This window comes from Neopsephotus bourkii, unplaced genomic scaffold (genome assembly GCF_033783945.1).
Source record: "Neopsephotus bourkii isolate Nb327-2 ecotype Australia unplaced genomic scaffold, CSIRO-AGI_Nbou_v1 NB_1759, whole genome shotgun sequence".
Taxonomy (NCBI): Eukaryota; Metazoa; Chordata; class Aves; order Psittaciformes; family Psittacidae; genus Neopsephotus; species Neopsephotus bourkii.
The window spans coordinates 1097127-1118112 of NW_026902233.1; the positions used below are offsets into that span (position 1 = coordinate 1097127).

At 38.7% G+C, this 20986-nt stretch overlaps 1 protein-coding gene across 9 annotated transcripts in view; it reads right to left on the minus strand.

Annotated features, from left to right (window-relative positions):
- The window catches only part of AOPEP (aminopeptidase O (putative)), a 191592-nt gene that overhangs the window by 68702 nt on the left and 101904 nt on the right, over nt 1-20986 (minus strand). For 6 of the 9 annotated variants that reach the window (XM_061377521.1, XM_061377524.1, XM_061377520.1 and 3 more), the window contains 2 exons: nt 7142-7204; nt 6440-6523 (listed from right to left, as the gene is read on the minus strand). In XM_061377521.1, the coding sequence (XP_061233505.1) occupies nt 6440-6523; nt 7142-7204 (147 nt within the window). Of the gene's footprint in view, nt 1-5461; nt 5652-6439; nt 6524-7141; nt 7205-20986 lie in introns of all 9 variants that reach the window. The other 3 variants (XR_009729089.1, XR_009729088.1, XM_061377523.1) reach the window with 3 other exon arrangements.

Sequence of the window (20986 nt, forward strand, 5' to 3'; positions counted from 1 at the left end):
AATTCTTGCGGGGGCTGGAAAGAGAGAATGACAATATTGTAAATTGCACCAATGATTACTTTTAGTACTATTACCATCAAAAAGTAGATTAATGACTACCAAAACCTTTTTAACTGGTTTTATAGAAGGCCTGGCCTTTGCCTTCTGTGCTTATATATTTCTTAAATAACTATGTCCACACTTACAGACTGCTGTATATGTGCTTTTACTATACAGTATGTGAACATAATCTAAACTGAAAAAGACATGAGGACAATAGTTAAGACTCATTATCCTGCTGCTGACAATGCCTAATAAATGTAAGACTGAAATAAAACACACATAAAACTGAAATATAGCACACATTTGAGCCAGCAGACCTTTAAACCTCCTCTGGAGTCGTTACAGTCAATCACATCAGGAAGAACTTGAGGACATTTAAATCAAATGGATTATTCAGCTGCCATGCATAAGAGTATATTCTCAACTAATAAAAGGTCCATAGGAAATTCTGTAAAAAATGTAGAAGAAAACTTACGGAGTATTTGAATGCAGTGTACCACTTTTTTCCCAATGTACTAAGTTGCTCCAGTTGGAAAATCCCTGAAAGAGACAGCCTTCTTTCTGCTCCCAAAGCTCACTGTATCACCCCTCAGATTTCACTGTATAAACACTGGTGCTGGCAGACATTTGAGAAGGACTAAAAATGATCAAATACATTTTGGTTTTCTCATATCTGGTAAAGAACAAAACTGCTCTAATTTTCCATTTCTGTTTTATTAAAGAAAAAAGGTATTTGTAAACTAAGGTACAGAAGAGCACATTTCAACCACCAAAAATCTGGCTTCAAAATTAGAAACAACAGCAGACTGAAAAGTTAGTGGCATTAGTTGATCTCAGCAATATAATTCATCTTGTTAGTATCATATGATATCATGCACAAAAACTGCCTAAAAAATGCCTCCAGTGACACAGATAGCCAAACAGCGCCCCATCACAGGCATGTAACCAATTCTTCCTACAAATAACAGGAACAAAACTCCACTAAAACTGCCTTTTTCTTTCCTGCACAAACCTTATATTTTACATTAAACTCACCTTAATCTTTCACTGCAGAGGATGGCTGCTGTCTTGGACAGCTATACTTAACATGTAATTATCTGTAATTATACAACTTGATGTAATTATCTGTAAACTTTATTTCAACACATGGCCATGTGGCCTAGGTTCTCCTAATTTAGAAGTGGTCATCTCAGACACTGGAAGGGAACGCATGCTGATAAGTTGCTTTACTGAAATGTGGCCTAATACATAAATACAATCAGAGCTATTATAATTGTTTTGATATATACATATTGTATATTTTAATATACACAAAAACATGTGACTTGAATGTGGCCTAATAGGCACATTTACCCTCTGACAACATGAAAATAATACCCATCTGGGACACTCGATGTGAAATATGCCACGCAACAGCACTTTCTTCGTAGTGAGATGGGTGCTACTAAAAAGGAAACTGAGATCCTGACACAACACTACTGCAAATAGGATAGAGCTTGCACTGTAGTCAGAACTGGACTATTTTTTTTTTTAAACTATTAAGGCTCAATCAAAAATTCCACTCAAATTTTTAAGTTGGTTTTTCTTATATAGTTTTCTTGTTCTATTAAATGTTTCTTATGTGAACTCTAAAGCACCACTATCCTAAAAAATACTACAATTGGAGTTTCCAAACAATCCATAATTACAGATTTTTTACTGGGATGGAAAACTAAACGCTGAAAATGTTTCATTTTAATGGCCTGAAATTTTATTCAGATGTATTCAGGGCAAAAGTTTTTTTCAAATTGCAGGCTTTATTTCTCCGATAGCTTAACAACCTCTACTGCAATTCAGCTCTTGTGCATGACGTGGGTGTAAAATTTTCCATCCAAATCCCTGTTTGCCACAAGAATTAAATGTATTTGTAATCAGTGAAGGCCATCTAATACATTTACAGGGTTCCTAGAAGTTCTTTGAGATTAACAGAATTTGGAAAGGCCAGGTACAGCAAATTACTCCACTGAACACTCTCTGAAGAACACTTGAGGACTTACTGCTGTGTTTCTTCTAGCTATTAAGCACTTCGTAGTGCACAAACTCAAAAGATGTTTTTCAGATTTGATCCTTACTTTGATTCTCTGACTGGCGGAATCAAGTAAAAACATTCATTTCAAGAAACAAAAAATGCATGGTAATTAAAGTCTTAAATTAATTTTAATTTATGTAATATTTCTTTACATAAATTAGCAGAAGCATATAATCCTTATTATGAATTAATTCCTTAGTTAAATAAAAGCTCTCTTTTACCATGTTATAGTTTCTTCCCCCTACCTATGTTTTGCTAAGACTTCAAAATATTTTCTACTTGAAGTATAACACCACATTTAATTTTAATGAATTACAAGATTTGGTCTTTGTGTTTCAGTTATACTGGTGAATTTGTTGTTAAAGGACAAAGCATTTAGCATTAGTCATATATATACCACAATTGGTTTTGCTTTGGTTGTCTGGGTTTTTTTTATTGGAAACTTAACAGCTATTTCAAAGTAATTTTTTTCTTAGGTTATTAACAGAGCTTAAATACTGACAACTGTAAATCTCTCGAGTGAGAATAATCATCAATAGGAAAAAAATCAAAGACAATTACATTTTTAGTAAACTAGTAGACAAATTTTAAACATGTGAAAACAGTATTTCTGAGAAAACAGAAGAATTATTCTGGAAAAGCTGAATTACTCCTCAAAGTTTAGTATAGAAACAAACTAAAACTGAAAGAGACAAATGCAATTTTGATAATCTGTACAAATCATCTTCTTTATCTGGTATATAAACATGTGTTTCAGTGCTCTCTCTTAACTGCTATGTACCCTTGATATCTCATCCTATGACACTTTCTACCATAGGCATACTTTCAAAGCAGGTTTTATAGTCTAATACTGAACTTCATATAAAAGTGAGTTAGTCTCTTAATAAAAAGGTATGTTTCTTCTCAAATCTCACAGTGGATACAGATCATCTGCTACAATTCCTTTGGACTGATTGAAAGATTATTTTCTTCTGCCTAACACCCAGCACTGGCATAGATAATGGATTTCTTTTTTTCCAAGCAGGCAGTGTCCAGTATTGCAACAAAAATAATAGTAACACTCAGCATTTCTATCACACTCTCCATAAATAACGCAACACTAACTTTAACTAAAACTAGATGTGCTGACCAGCAAAATGACAAGATGAAGAAACAGAGTAAGATTAAATGAGTGAAAAGAATGCATGAGAATAGGAGGGATGAAAAAAAGCAGAAATGCAACAGGTGAGTGTGTTTAGGCTTATGTATGTGTACACACACATCATAAGAAGAATATCTACAGAGAACCATGAACAGAAAACAAGGTGGACAAAAGGTAGCTTAGAAAAAGCAACTGAAAGTAAATGGAAAGTAATGAACAGTACTGAAGGTGACTGAAGGAGACAAAGGAGAACAGAGAAACAAACAGGGGTGAAGGGATTGTAATAAAAGCTACTACGAAAAAATCCTACAGGAACAGAACAGCAAAAAGGTTGAAAGGGGAAAAAAAACTCAAAAAAAAAGTATCAGAGAGAAAAGGAGCAAAAGAACAAGGGCCCTTAGTTACATGACTAGAAAGTCTCAACCACGGAATTTGTTAACACTGCTGCAATCCACTCTGTGTGGAACCACACAGGAGAGCAGCACCGCAACTTTCTACATGAGCTTCCCCAGTAGTTTAAATGCCTTTTATGTGTTTACATATATATATGTCATTTATATGTTTATATATGCAGTTAACACTAGCAGTTACACAGTTCTTATCCAGCACACACTATCTTCAAATGTTCTTTAAATACACATACATGTATGTAAAGTCAGCTCCTACACATGTAACTGTTTAGAAGGCAACTTTTTTCAGTAAGTAATTCCCCAGTAATTGTCAGCAACCTTTCCTATACGATTCCGTTTCACTTATTCCATAGAGTTATCTGTCCTAAATTTTATACGTGGACGCAGAAGCACTTGCTTTGATTTGGCAATGTCTCGGTATAGCAAAGCCATCCATCTTGTATTAGAAAAAGGACTTTCCACCACAAAGAAAGAAAAGCGATAGAGTAAAATCGGACGGCACAGGCACATGAAAGTTTAGAAGCTACATTCAGTAAGTTAGTGTTTGTTTTGAAAGGATAAGCAGGATCAATGTGAATTTCAGTTTTCCACATGTAGCAAAATACATCAGTATCTTTATTTTAATCATACTTGTGATGTGAGCTGGTACCAGCTCTGACTTCTGTGCTTACTTCTTGCTCTGCTTCTCACCCCCCTCTTCTCACTCCATGGTTTTATTTCTACCTCTGCTGATTTTTTCAAGTGCACCCTACTTTCCATTACATGCCTTTTTCTTTCTTGTTGTCTTGTTTATTCCCAAAGTACTTCCACTGCTTTATGATGTCATTTCTGCTACAAGCCAATACAGACACGACTGAAAAATCAAGAATTCTAGTGGAAGAGAGGTTCGCACCATCCACACTGACTGGTGCCATGCTGGAAACCTACTTGTAATCAACTCCAAACAAAACAATACAATAAAGATCTGCCAGCACCAGGGAGTTCCCTTGTCTTTTTTCTCTTAACTGTACTGGCGAAGTCACCGCTGCAAAGACCACACTCTGCAGCAGATGAGGAATCCCACCCTTGGTGCCTCGTCAGTGGTTCCACCACAAAACATATCATTACGCCTTTTCCTTTCCATGGGGTTAAGTACCCTGCCAATGCAGTGCTGAGAATCTGCACTCAATTTCCAAGAATTATTAATACTTATAGAAACAGAAGACTGTGTATCCTTGCCTTCAATTTTAATTCACATTTCTGCTCACAGACCTTACTCAAGTATTACTGTTTAAAAAAAAACACGACTATACCTTAGGTTTACATATTAGGTTTCACATTTCTAACAGTGAAGTAGAACAACTTCCCCCCCCTCGCCCTCCCCCCCACCCCCCAACAGCAATGGAATTTTATTGGTACAAAGGGGTTTTGCACTAAGGAAGCCTTCTTCAATAGAAAGGGATGAGAACAGGTATAACAGCACAAGGTATCTAAATGTAGCAGGGAACCTACTTTGCACCTTTAAAAATTACATAAAAATGTGTGCAGACTGTAGCTTGTAGTAGGGCTGGATGTACTCTGAATGCATTTTGCTCTCGAATTCACAGAGCGATACTTTAAAATTCTTCATCTTAAAAAGATTGTAAATACAGATGCTACACATACATGCAAACGGTCACACACCAAAATACAAAGAAATGGAATTAGTTTATGCAGTAGTTTATGCTGTCTCTGTTTAGATCATGCCATTAACACAGCACCACAGAACATCTTTCCTAAACAATGTATTCCAGTTACAAAGTAAAAGTAGTAGTGAATTACAGGATGCTATTTGGTGGTTTTTTAACTCACCATGGAGCTCATAAATCCCCACACAACAATGCACTTCACAGACATTTGTCATATACTGCAATGCCCATACTAAGGCAACACATCCAGGAGTTGGCAGCCATGCTATCAGCAAGAATTTGGCTACAGAAACAGCAATGATTCATCATGCATTCTAGAAGCACTGTCGAAACAGCAAAACAACACACTGCCATTTTAATCCTTTAAAGGTAAGAGGTTTAAAAAAAATAATTCTAAATCTGATTGTAAAAGAAAACAGCTATTCAGAAAAGTGTCAGTCACCTCTCTCTACACTGTGATTTAAATGGTCAACTCAAGAGTACAGAACAAATGTATCACAACAGCTACTAAAAAATCTGTTTAAAAGTTTAATATAGGCTGCATTGAGTTTAAAAAAATCTTCTGTAGTAATTATAAAATAACCATCTAGGCACATTCTCATTAATTGAAATCTACATTGCAAATAGATTATTTCCAAACTGACCCTCTGAATTATGTGACAACAGCATAGTTAGAACTATTTGTTTCAATGTACAGATCACATCTATTATTGCCCCAGCACCCACAATGAAAATTGTCAGCTACCAGCAACTGAACATATGCAAATAGTAGTAGGTCCTGTCAAAAGCTCTCAAGTTCTATTAATTTCTCTGATGAAAGCACTCTTCTCTTTCTCCCTCAGAATGTTAGAGTTAAAAACATTAACATCCAGTTAAAAACTGGAACATTCTGAGGAAGTTGTCTTCTAAATTACAGACACCTGAGAAAATTATTTTTTCCATTGTAATTACATAGTGACACTGAAACTGTTACCAGTAACGCCTTTTCACCATCACCTTGTTGAAGACGCTGGAAAACACCTCCTTAAAAGTTTAAGAAGGTGTCATGGGAAAGCATTTTGGATTTACCACCCTTCGTCCAATTACACAAACACACATTGGGAACCCTTACCTTTTGGAAAACAACTTCATCCAGCCTTCTTTTCTTTTTGCCACTTTTTCTCATCATCTGGTTTGTCCGAATCCATTTTGTGACCTGGATTAAAACCATAGTGCTTTTTTAGCATGAAGATGTGACCCAAGCACAGCTTTTCAACATTAGTAAGAAGTTATAAACAGACTCCAGACTATTTTTTTTCCATTGCTTCACTACAAAGACAAACAGCACTTCTGCTCATCTAGAATAACACGGTCGTAGGTGATCTGGTGAGTTACTTGTGCATGGTCAAAGTGCGAGGTGGTGTTTTCAGTTTAAAAGTTTTGGGCACAAGAACATGTTTGATGACAGACTGGGCTGCCAAATGGAAATCCGGACAGAAAGTTACCACTGCGGTGCGCAAAAATCCTGGGGAAAATCTCTGCGCTTCATCCCTTACACCTTCTATTTCCAGTAAGAGGTTTATTTCCAGCCACCCACTCCAAAGTTGTTCCAGACTACCAACGCCAAATTTAGTCGATGGGGTTGTTATCATTTAATAAAGAAGTAACTCTTCAGTTTTTTCCCCCACACAAATGTTTTTATTCCCATATGAAAGCAACTGTTTTAAAGCATGGCGGGAGTGGCGAGGGGCGTCAGGTGAAAAACTTGGGGAACAGATTGGCAAAGGAACGAAGCGGGAACAACGTTAAGAGTTGCGGAAGATTGTCTCCTCACCTCGCCGCTCACTTGCTGGACGAGCCGACTCTCCTTCCACGTCTCGCCCTCCTCCAGCAAAGGCTACATGGGGGAGAAAGCGCACACTAAGGCGAGCTTGCAAGCGGAGTATCCCCGCTTATGCTCCGCTCACCAGGGAGCGCGGGGCGAACGGCACAGAACAAGACGGGACGCGCTGCGGCAAACCCGTCCCGCCCGACACCGTCCCCCGGCCCGGAGCCGCGCCCGTCCCGCCCCGCGCTGCCCCGTCCCGTCCAGTCCCCTGCCGCCGTTGGCGTCCCCAGTGGCGGCACACCGCAGCCCTCGGTCGGAAATGAAACACCTCCGCGGGGTCCCCGCCCCCGAGCTCTGGCCCTCATGTCTGTGGAGGGAGGAGGAGCGCTTGAAAGGAGTACGGACCAGGGGCTCCGGGGCGGCCCCGCCGGGGCTTGCCGCGCCTCCCCCGGCCCAGCCCGAAATACCGCCAGCGGTGCCTCGCCGGCGGCAGGCGGGGCCCGGTTCTCCGCCCTCCGGCGGTGCGAATACCGAGGCCAGCCGAGCTGCGCGCAGCACGCAGCGGTGGTGCGTACCGCCTGGCTGAGGCGGCGGCCCTTCCGAACGTCGGCGTGACCGCTTGTCGCGGGGTTACGGTCTAGCTTTCAGAGAGACGCTCTCGTTGTCTCTCATTATGACAAACGCTTTTCCTGTTAACCTTCCTATAACCGCCCGCTATCCCAGGTATTCACAGAGGAACGAGCTAATGGGGCTGGCTCAAGAGAGGAAGTACAACCACCATGAAGCGCTTCAGCTTACCCCCAGTACTGGCCTAGTACCTGAAGAATCCAACTATTAACTTACCTTGGAGGGCCTGAAATGTGCCTTAAAAGCAAGAACCAAACCAGGTCATTAATCATGTGACAGCACAGCAAGCCCCTAATTGAGGGTCCAGTTAAATGCTTTATTCAACAAGAGACTGCAAGCAGGTGATTTAATTTAGGCATGTGATTTCAACAGATGTTTCTGTGCTCTTTGAAGAGAATATACAAGCTCTGCTATGATGGAAGACACCATATGCAAAATCTGAACACTATAAATTCCTAATTTAGGATTTTACTTAGTGATCTGTGTTTAGCATTTAAAATGACAGACAATAAAGGATAGACTGCATCATACTCGATACAGTTAAAATTATGATAGAAAGGTATTTTTAATATTTAAAAAATAATATACTCTGTGCTATATATGACAATTTCCTGACAGCGTCAAAAGAAAATCTATGCTCTTGTAAAAGAATAAGGCTCATTAAAGCACATATTTGAGCAGATCCTCCTATATATAGAATTAGATGGCCTTTGCAAACAGATTTAAGCAAATGAAGATAGGTCCAATTAGTGTGTACTGTATCTTGACAGTATCCCTTTATCACTGAAAAAAAACAAACCCACACCAAAAAACCCCTCTCTCCTACCCTTTTTGTTTTACTGCCACAACATGCTTTTTTCAAGATCAAAAGCTTCAGATCAAAGCCAAGATTAAACTCAATGCTTTAAATAGAAACAACTTCACTATGAAGCATTACACACAAAAAGAACTTTTAACAGAGGTATCACAGTAGAAAATCGTACTATAGATTTTTATTTCACACTTGCCACAGGCCTACTTGAACTTGCATATTTTCATTTTGTAAAACTACACCAGATTTCTACTAAATGGTACTTCTGGAAGCTCCTATAAATTGGCTCTTGAACTCTGCACATTTGAATGGAGAAAGAACAACAGAGCGTAGTTCAAAGAGACAAACAAGGATATGAACAAAAAATGATGTTAATAGGAAATACAAACTAATGTAACTACCTAAACAATATTCCCGTGGGTCAGCCAACAGATTAGATGGTGCATTCCCACAGATAGTTATGCAAAACACTGGGAAATAGAGACAGTGTAACAGATTTATACTTTAAATCCTTTGAAGGATTACACTTCCTGTCCTATCAAATGTTTGGAGAAAACTAGGGGAAGAAAGTTACAGGAGATACTGATTTACAGACTTGCAGACCCTGAGGCTGATTTGGGATGAAAATCCCTGTACACACAAACATATGCTGTGTTAAAACTCAGAGGTAGCTCCTCTTTTCCTGTTCGGAACTGCACAGCTGTGAAGGAAACCCAACAGGAATTGTTACTTACTTTTTATTCTGGTAATAGACCTTGTGGAGCCAACACCTCGGGTGATGGCACAGCCAGTTCAAGGGGAGAATGGCTGCATGATCCTCCATCAGCTGTTCTGTTTGCTGTCCACATGACACTGACTGTCATACTTGAACCCCCTCACAACAGAAACTAAGAGGTTAGTCCTTCCATCTTCCATGTCTTTCTTTACGTGGAAAGCCTTTCTTTCAGGGACTGCTAATGGAGCTCTCCTATCTAACACTTAGGTTGGGAACAAACATTTGTACATGTCAACATATGCTAGGATACTTCATTCTTGGAGCAGCAGGACTAAATATAACTGAATTTTGAAACAGGGAGAGGAGGTAACACTTCCTACTGATTGGGTGAAGGCAGGCCCATAAATAACAGGTAAATAATTTAGACAATGATTTATATCAGCTATTTTTCAAGCCAGATCCCAAGGATACAATGAACTTTGAGGATTGTATATAGCCTAGAAAACAATAGGATATTTGAGCAACAGCCAACTCTTTCATTTTAAATTGAAATAGAAACTGGTTTTGAATTGTTCAGGCTGTGATGGCTGCTAATGATTACTCAATGAAAAATCATGATTATGCACGTTTCCTTTGCATAAATTGTCTATAATTTCAGTGGATCTGTGCTACTCTAATGCTAAAACATTCTGTATTGGTGAACTTCTTAGGAGCTTGTTGTATCCAAGGTCAACACTGAATAAGTGCTTACCAACATTTTTTGGATACTGGAAGGCAAAAAGAAAATGAAAATGAAGGAATAAAAATATTTACTGTAAATAAATTTTAAAAGAGCTTTTGCAAAGCAGAGGAAATTGATAACTAATGCAGTCAAGTTATTTTCCAATCTCTCCTTTCTAGAGATGGTATTTTCTTCTCAATTACTGAATCTTACACCACATACACACACCCACATTTACGTGTTTAGAACTAGGTGGACAGCAGCAAGCACACAGGAAAGCCTAAAGATTTTACTATCGCATCATGTTTTCTCCCAGAGGGTGTAACTAACTTCACCAGTCTACAAATTGCGATTTTGTACCTTTATACAACCTCCCTTGTAACATAAAACAAAAAGTGGACTCCCCCCCGGATTTGTTTATCATGATATTGCCTACATTTTAAGGCTGATGCCATCACATCTGTGATACCAGTAAAAGATAATTTAATGGAACTATGATAAAATTCAAGATATGTGACTGTTTTCTTACAATTGAGAAGATTTATAGGAAAAAAACCTACTAGTTTAAGTTAGAAAATTAACTTACTTGGAAAGTGAGACTATGATGTGCCCTCAGCACAGCCTGTAACCTGAAAACTGGTTCAGCGGAAGAGACCTGGCTTCCAATCTTTTGTAAAAAGGTTCAGAAAATGAAAATACAGTAATGTGTTTTATCCAGTATCTCACCAGATGATTAATAATGGCTTGAAATATTGACTGTATTCCCCAAGGGCAAGAACTGCAAGGATTTTAAAACACACCTGTTATCAGAGAGACTAAGAGGCAGTGGGCTACAAGTGAACATGGCAAGATGGCTGGTGCATCCATATTGCAAGAAGCAGTATATCAGCAGCAGATCAGAGTTACTGGAAATGAAATCCAGCCCAGAATGTGGTCCTCTGAGAACTGCAAGTCCCCCAGCTGTGTCTCTGCAGTTTTCATGGGGACAACTTTATTCACTTTGTGTGTTTGTTTTGTTTTTTTGAATTTGTTGGGTGGTGTTTTGTTTTTTTTTTTGTTTGGTTGGTTGTTTTTTCTTTGTTTAGTTGGGGGGGGGGGTTCCTTGTTTTTTTTTGTTGGTTTTGGTTTTCTTGGGGTTTTTGTTTGTTTGTTTGGTTTGGTTTGTGTGGTTTTTTTGTTGTTTTTTTTTTTTATTATAGAGAAATACAAAACCATGTCTTAACATGGCTACAGGACAGTTCTGCACCACTGATGTGACAAGCAGTGTTTTTCTTACTTTTCCAGTACAAAGACACTCAAAGAAAATGAAGCAGACTTTCTTTCTTCTTGAAGAAATAAAATACAGCTTTCAGAGTTACTGAACTTTGGGTCTTACTGATCCCTTGAAGAAATCAAAAATCCTTCCAACACTTCTTGCAAAGAAAGATATTCAAAGCAAAAGTCCATAAGCTTGAACAATGACCTTTACTGCTCACTTTTGTATTGACCAATAGCTTTGTCAGCCAGTACATTTTTCAAACCTTTCTTTCTCCAGACATCTTAATTCTGGCATTTGAATTTTACTGTGGGCTTAGAGGGGAGTAGAAAAGAATAGCTAAAGCAACCTGGAAAAACATTCCTTTCTTATGGAGATGAATGAGTTTTAGGAGAATCACTTATATCCTCCATGATTAAATAGGAGGTAACCATCACCTACATCTTCAGTCTGACTACGAAGCACTGCTTAATGAAAGGGGATGACTGATGGTAGTATAAACCTGGAAAGATCTTGACATTGCTGGTGTCAGCTTTTGTGAAAGACAGCTAACTGATGGATGTGGAACAAAGACCATTACACAAATTTTGTTACCATCTGCTCTCTGTAAATTCTTCAGCAGCTCAGTGTTTTTGCAGAACGTGTGAGAAAAGCATTGGGCTGAAAAGCAAGAGCTTCCATTCCCAACTATAGCCAGTTGGGAACGCAACAGCAGGATGTCAACCCTCAGGATAATTTTGAGTTTCTGACTGGACTACTGCAAGAATCAGCAGGTTGCAGGTTTCTGGGTTAGCATTACACAGGGCTACATGCCTAACTCTATCCTCCTGCATTAAAACGATCTCAAATATTATTTCCTGAAGGAGCATTTGATTTCTCCTTATTTCATATTGTGTGTCCCATGTACTAAAACTACTTATGGGGACTCCAAACTGGAGAGATTTCAACCATTTTGAAGGCCACTCTTTCCTCATTAAAATAGAAAAGCTGTTTTCTTGCAAGGTAGCACAAAAAATATTTTAAAGGTTTATGGATTGTTTCCACTGGATAAAGAAAACAATGGGCAGGCTAAAAATTAATTGGTTGCTAACTTCTGTGCTTTGGATGTTTTTACAAGCAATGGATTAAAATTAATGTTTATTGCTATGCAAGCCCAGCTGTGTCCTGATGGGTAAGTCTCTGTTCAACATTTTTCTGTAAAAGTCCTCCCCCTCTTAGCTATGTTTCCACCCCCTGCACATGTAGGTGTGAGAGTGGGAACTTGGGAATGTGAACTTGATCCAGCATTGATCAGCCAGGCAGCAAACTGTTATTGTTCTTTAGATACCAAACATAACTCCTTTCTAGTAGGGATAAGCTCAGTCATTCTGCACATAACACAGCTTTTGTGTTCAGCAATGCAATTAATAGGGAAAGGGAACAAGAATGACTGCTTAAGATTTATTAAACTTAAAAGAGGTTCTAAGTGAACCGAGTCCACCATTATTTCAGAAACTGAACATTTGTTTCAAATGCATTTCAACTTCTCGAACAAGCTATGACTTGTGCAGATTTACTACACTACTACTACTGTACCTCTGAGCTGGACACGTACAATACTGAAAGGCAGCCTGAGGAAAAATAGAAAGACATTTGTGAAAATCTGTTTTTTTACTGACACGCCAATGTTCTAGCAGACCATCAAATCCAGTAAAGTATCCTTCTCAGACATAATACAGACTCACAGTCCCAGCAGAGAATCTCAAAAGCAATTTTTCCTGAATTATTCAATTAATGGTTAAATTAAGACTCCTAAAACTGATTTTTAAACTTTACTTTTAAACAACAGAAGCACTGAAATATTATGGTAAATACTTTCAAATGTAACATTTAAAAATTAATATCTACATTCAACCTAGACAGCAAGTTACTCAGCACTATACGGGTGTCCAGCTTGAGGCAGCCTGTTTTCCAATTTTAGAATGTGCTCACACAGTAATTTTTTAACAATGCCATTCTGATCTTGAATGTCTGTGTTTTTCTCCTAAAATGACCAATCACATGAAATGCAATGCATGTGAGTACCCCAAACTCTCCAGAACTATAAAAATACTCTATGCCTGAGCTTGAAGAGCTCTGAAATATATTTGGGCTCTTACTGACATGTAATGATGTATTTTATGTAGGCAACTTCCTTGAACTTTTGCATATTTAACAAACAAGAATTTGTCATGGTTGTATCTTGTTTAGCAGTATCTAAGATACAATTTATAGGATTGGCTAAATAAATTACAAGGCCACTTTATGCCAAGAACCTTCTTCAGATCAACACAGGCTCTGTTTAAATAATAACAGACCTTAAAACTTAGTTGATAGTTTGCTACAAACAAAATACTGATTCTCCATATACTATTGTTTATTTAGAAAGACTTTCAGATGGATAGTATTTATTTAAAACATCTTTCAAAGAGTTAACAAAATTGAAAGTGTCTCTCTGTGTGATCTGTCTTGATCCATTTTGCTTTGTGATTCATCTGACATTTATGCGCTCTACAGTACTACACATATTACTTGATTACATTATTATCTTTTCAAAAATCCGATCTCCAAAAACTTTTTTCTTACTGTGCTTGCTATCATTAGAGAAGATGTTAATCAATTTATATTGTTGACCTATGCTCATTTAAATTTTGGACTTGCTAGTAACCTTGCTAAGATTAAAAAAAACCACAATTTTTCTAGAGGGGAAGTGCTTATTCTTCAAATGATGCTTTCCATGTACAAGTACTTCTCTTACAGTAGCAGTTATGCTTTCTTCAGATTCTTTCTCAAATGTCAACTAAACAGAATTCAGCTATGAAGTCAGCTATCTTTTCTTCACTAATGTTAAAATACACACATAACTCTCTATGTTCAAATAAAAATTCAAAGGATAAGTAGCAAACTTCAGTATTTAAGCAGCAGTATGTTATTCTTGTGACTAACAATGCCAACTTTGAAATTAATCTAACAGAATCGCTGTTAAGCTTCATTAAATAAGTAAGAAAATTACACCTCTTCATAGGGCCCTTCCCATTTTATTTCCCCAATCCACAAGCTTGAATGAGATTCTTACTTGGCAATAATAATAATAATTAATAATAAAACAAATTTGCAAGATAAGGCATGGCTAGCAATGACAAGAAATATCAAACAATAATAACAAGCCCAAGCCTTAAGTTACACTCTGATTGAGTTAGAGTGATTTTTCTCTTGGAAAATTTTTCTAGCACCCTCTATGAAACCTGAATGAACAGTTTAGTAAGTTTAGTAAGAGCATTCTTTTAAAAAATATTCTAATGTGGTTGGTTTGTTAGTGATTGACCATAGCTTCTACCCTGTGATGCATTCTCTTGCAGAGCTATCCCTTCATCTATATTTTTGTCTTAGTAAAAGGAAACAGGAAATCTAGAAACCTTGTAACTGGGGCAAAAGAGAGAAACCTTCTTAATAACAAACTGTGTTATCAGACATCATATTAAGTACTTGAGCTGCTCCTGTAACATTCTCCTAATATCTACAAAACTACAGAAATAGGTTATTTGCATTGATTTTAAACCCTTTAAAATATATATTTCAGTTTAAAATTTTTAACAGTTTTGCTATGAGTTTCCTTTCCAATTCACTTCTTCTTCAAGCAGGACAATCCAAGAGCCAGTCACATGCAAACAAAACAAGAAATAACATGAACAGATGAATATTCAGCACTGGAAGATTTCTTTTGATTGTGTATTTCCAGAAACTTAGACGATTTATGACTCACATTAGTAGGTAAAGCTTAAACTACTGCTGTACCACAGTAATAAAAAGCACTGCAAAATTAAAAGAAAAAAAAAAAGTTCTCTTCAAATGGCAAAATTCTTAGTACTGCAACAGGAAGCTGTGCTCCAATGTTTATTCAGTATTAGAAAGCATGGAGTAATATTCTTGCAATACACACTATGTATAAGCTGTACATACTCTGAAATACTGCTTTTAGTCAGATATACTTGACCTACCTTAAACATTAAGGTAAAAGAGTGGGTAAGAATTAAGCTTTACCAGGATAATAAAGTAGCAAAAGGGACTAGGAGAAAGATACAGCAGTGCTATCACCTTTTGCAATATTTTTCATGATTTTGAGGGGATGTTTGTCTCCCTAGTGCCTATGTCTGTATGATCATAAAAGACTTGTAGATTACACTGTAGGATATGTAGAAACTAAACATCATGAAGGAGCAGGGCAGCTACTTCCCCCTCTTATTTTTTCTAACTGAAGAATAAATCTGGACAAAAAAGATTTTCATAACACAAAGTACCAAACGAAATACCCAAGGAACATTAAAGATAGCAAGTTTACTAGTAAACAGTAGTGTGCTGTAAGTCAATGAAGTTTCAGAGGAAAAAGGTGGTGAAACTGAAATGAACTAAAAATATACATATAAGAGTGTGAGATGCAGACACTAATGTTTATAAACATACTTCTCAATTGAACAGTGTACAACAGAGTTCAAAAGGGGAAATTATTTTAAGCATATTCTTTAAAGGTTAATTATCTAGGGCAGAATAAGAAATTCAGGTAAGAGTAACTGGCCAATATGAAACAAAACCAAGTCTGTACAGAACTGAGAAAAATTTCTTCAAGAAATATATGGTCTGTTAAACTCAATCACATAGACTGAAAAACACAATAGAAACTGTACTTTAGAGAACAAATCATTATCAGCAGTGGTCTTACATGGTTTCATAGGTGTTTTCCAGCTCTAAATACTGTTTTGTTCTTCTATTTCTTGCCAACGTAACTCACTGACTAAAGGTAAGTGATTACTACTTGCATGTGATGAAAAGTTATAATCCCCGTGGTGAGTCACTTCTTGAGACAGGAGTACATGCTGTAGGTTACTTGATTTGATAAAAAGTATTTTCAGCAAAAAAGTATGTTTCACCTTATTTAACACCACCATGATGTGTTCCCAGAAAAAAAATCCTCATGAATGCTTCTACTTCAGAAATGCATGGTTTCATTTCTTATGTTCCTTATTGTTTTGTGTGTGAGAAAACCTTAATGCACAGCAACCCTAAAGTCAACCAGTGTACTGTGGCACTCTTCCATGTAAGAAAGAATTGGCCAGTCATCACCACACACCCTTTTTTACAACATTAAACTTTAATGCTTTGGAAAATTATTTTTTCATGTCAACAGGCCAAATTCTGGTTTAATTCGTAAGTCTGACTCTTTCACATTAAGTTATTCTTGGTTACTGCTGAGATATATATATATATATATATATATATATATATATATACACACATATACATGAGCCTGAAAAGTAGCTCAAAATTTAGAAAAGACAAAATGACTTTTCAAAGAATGAAATGGTATTAGAAATTGACAAATACCAAAGTTTCAGTAGTTGCAAGTATAAAGGGGTACATGTGTATGTGGTTCCCTGGACAGAGCTGGAGACAGGATTTGGAATGGCAAATGTAACAAAGCACACATAAAGGAGTACACGATACTCAGTTAGATAGATACCATGACATATAATGTATGTAAAGAGTACAAAATTCCTCTATTGGAATTCCCCTATTGGAAGGAAGATGGTAAGTAACATTGCTTCATCAATCTCCGTAGTAGAAAGTATTTACTCTCAACCATCTTTTACACAAGTAGCTTTAGAGTGTCCTTACCCTAGACACTGCATGAAGACAGTGAACTGAGGGGTGGGCCAAAACATAGAAATAAAAGATGCCACAGAAGCAACCACAGCCACCACAGAATATAAAGGTTCTCATATGGGAAAGGTATAAGGAAAGCGTGTTCTAATTTGATTTTCAGAATAGATGACATGATGCATATTCCCCAATCCCATTACAGAGGATTGTCTCTCCAGTAGGGAAGTTTCCTCTCCAAATGCAGTGAAGTCTTAGACAGTATTAGTAAATGTAAAATGTTTACATTCTCAATCAAGATGTTTCTCACTAAACCACTGAGAACTACTTTTTGTCCATAAGGTGCTGCAGGATTGAGTGACTAACTCTCATGTTAGAGGACTCTTATCATACATTCAGTAAAATACGGGTGATAAGCAGAAAGTTGCTGAATCCTGTGTACGGCACAGGATGCTGCTCCTGTGCCACTGAGACATCATTGGAGCAGACATTCACCAGCTGCTTTTCAGTTGCTTCAGTATTCAGGAAAGGTAATCAACTTCAAGGGACAGTCTGCACCTCATACTGCTTACACTGCCTGACAGGGAAGTGAACAGTATGAGGAGGAGAAAGGAGCTGACAGGAACCTTCCTCTACATGCACCCTAGTCTGCTTACCTGGCAACCTACATGAGAAGGTCAGTTCTGTGGCATTCCTGGGCTGATATCTATAATGCAAGTAGTTAACCTCCATGTATAATGGTGGTCTATGTGCCTTTACATAAGATTTAGCACATTAGCCAAGTGAATAGTTTGGTGAAATAATCTACATACTTTTTAAGGGGGGTTCAGTATAAGCTCCTGTACAGCACATAAGTAGATTTATACTTCTGTAGTCAGTAAATACAGTCATATTTAGATTATAGATATTAATGTATTGAAAGTTTTGATTTTAAGAATAGAGGATCCCCAGATTATTTAATACAAAGGAAATAAGCTTTCCTGTTTGCTGAATGACAACTGCAATTCTTTCAGTAAAGTGGAAACAACCTCCCATAGGAGCCTGAGAAGTGCTTAAGGCAAAAAAGGTAAACCATCAGAAAGAGAGTCACAGGGAAGAGGTCAGCATGCTATGCTCAGAAGAAGCAGAATACTGTCAGCAGATATTGTAAGTAAAATGCAAGAAAACTCTTCCATTTCAGGCAGACATTTCAGCACTTACAACTACAGCTGTGAAATGTCAGTTTATCCCATGTACTTGAAGCAGCTGTTCTACAACATACTGAATTTTTTTATCAGAAACAAAACTTTAATCAAAGCACAGCATTAAATTCAAGGTTTTTTTTCAATAAATGAAGGAATATCAAATGCATGACTGTCCTGGGTTCAGCTGTAACAGTTATTTTTCTCCTTCCTAGTAGCTGCCGCAGTGCTGTGTTTTGGCTTTAGTCTGACAAAAGTGCTGATAACACATGGATGTTTTAGTTGTTGCTCAGTAGCACTTACCCTGGTCAAGGACTTTTCAGTCTCTCATGTTCTGCCAGCGTGGAAGGGCAGAAGAAGCCAGGAGGAAGCAGAGACAGGACACCTGACCCAAAGTAGCTAAAGGGGTATTCCATACCACAGCACATCATGCCTAGTACATAAACTTGGGGGAGGTACCCAGGAGGGAGTGATCACTGCTCGGGTCGAGCTGGGTATTGGTTGGCAGGTGGTGAGCATCTGTATTCTCTTCCCTTGTTATTTCCCTTATCATTATTATTATTATTACTAGAAGCAGTAGTAGTTTTATATTACACTTTAGTTATTGGGCTGTTCTTATCTCAAAGGGAGAAAATAATTCAAATCCTTCTGAAGGCCAGTTTTGCCATAAACCAGAGTAAGCTTAAGCGACTTGCATAGGAGGTTCAATTTTGGGGAATAAAATGACAAGACGGAAGTCACCAGATCCCCACAGATGCAATCAACAAGATATTAGTTGGTAGAGACATTGCTGTTAAGAAACACAAGCTTTCTTGGGTGTTGTGGGGTTCTGGAGAACGCACATCCCAAATTACAGTTTAATTGGAAGAGCTCTCTACCATGTGACCCAGAAGAAGAATGAATTTAAATGGGGCCCTGAGCAACAGCAAGCCTTTAAGCAAACTGAACACGAGATAGTTCATGCAATAGCCCTTGGATCAGTCTGGACTGGGCCATATGTTCAACACCTTTGTTCAACATCTGTGTCGCTGACATGGACAGTGGGATTGAGTGCACCCTCAGCAAGTTTGCTGATGACACCAAGCTGTGTGGTTCGGTTGATATGCTGGAGGGAAGGAATGCCATCCAGAGGGACCTTGACACGCTTGTGAGATAGGCTGATGCCAGCCTAATGAAGTTTAACCATGCCAAGTGCAAGGTTCTACACCTGGGTCGGAGCAATCCCAGACACAGCTACAGGTTGGGCAGAGAAGAGATTCAGAGCAGCCCTGCAGAGAAGGACTTGGGGGTGCTGGTTGATGAGAAAATGAACATGAGCCAGCAGTGTGCGCTTGCAGCCCAGAAAGCCAACCATATCCTGGGCTGCATCAAAAGGAGTGTGACCACCAGGTCAAAGGAGGTGATCCTGCCCCTCTACTCTGCTCTCGTGAGACCTCACCTGGAGTATTGTGTGCAGTTCTGGTGTCCTCAACATAAAAAGGACATGGAACTGTTAGAACAAGTCCAGAGGAGGGCCACGAGGATGATCAGGGGACTGGAGCACCTCCCATATGAAGACAGGCTGAGAAAGTTGGGGCTGTTCAGCCTGGAGAAGAGAAGGCTGCGTGGAGACCTTATAGCAGCCTTCCAGTATCTGAAGAGGCCTATAAGGGTGCTGGGGAGGGACTCTTCATTAGGGACTGTAGTGACAGGACAAGTGTAATGAGTTAAAACTTAAACAGGTGAAGTTTAGATTGGATATAAGGAGGAAATTCTTTCCTGTGAGGGTGGTGAGGCACTGGAATGGGTTGCCCAGGGAAGCTGTGAATGCTCCATCCCTGGCAGTGTTCAATGCCAGGCTGGACGAAGCCTTGGGTGACATGGTTAATGTGAGGTGTCCCTGCCCATGGCATGGGGGTTGGAACTTGATGATCTTAAGGTCCTTTCCAACCCTAACTATTCTATGATTCTATTCTGTGAATCTATGATTCTAAACTGTCAGAAAGTGAAAAGCAGTATGCCTTGCTTACTGATGGGTCCTGCTGTATTGTGGGAAAGCACCGGAAATGGAAGGCAGCTGTATGGAGTCCCCGATGACAAGTTGCAGAAACTGCTGAAGGAAAGGGTAGATCGACTCAGTTTGCCAAGGTGAAAGCCATCCAGCTGGCCTTGGACATTGCTGAACAAGAAAAGTGGCCAGTACTTATCTCTACACTTACTCACAGATGGTAGCAAATGCCCTGTGGGAGTGGTTTCATCAATGGAATCAAAGCAACTGGCAATGTAGAGGTAAACCCATCTGGGCTGCTGCACTGCGGAAAGATATCGCTGCCCGGGTGCAGAACCTGGTGGTGAAGGTACGCCATGTTGGGCACTGAGGAACACCAGAACAACCAACAAGTGGATAAAGCTGCTAAGATTGAAGTGGCTCAGATGGACTTAGATTGGCAACATAAGGGTGAATTATTTTTGGCCCAGTGGGCCCATGACGCTTGAGGCTATAAGGGCAGAGATGCAACACACAGATGAGCTCATGATCATGGTGTGGACTTAACAATGGATACTATTGCCCAGGTTATTCATGAGTGTGAAACATGTGCTGCAATTAAACAAGCCAAGCGGTTAAAGCCTCTTTGGTATGGAGGATGATGGCTGAAGTACAAATATGGGGAGGCCTGGCAGATTGATTATATCACACTCCCACCAACCCGCCAAGGCAAGCACCATGTGCTTACCATGGTGGAAGCAACCACTGGATGGCTGGAAACATACTCTGTGCCCCACGCCACTGCCCGGAACGCTATCCTGGGCCTTGAGAAACACATTTTGTGGTGACACAGCACCCCAGAGAGAACTGAGTCAGACAATGGGACTCATTTCCAGAATAACCTT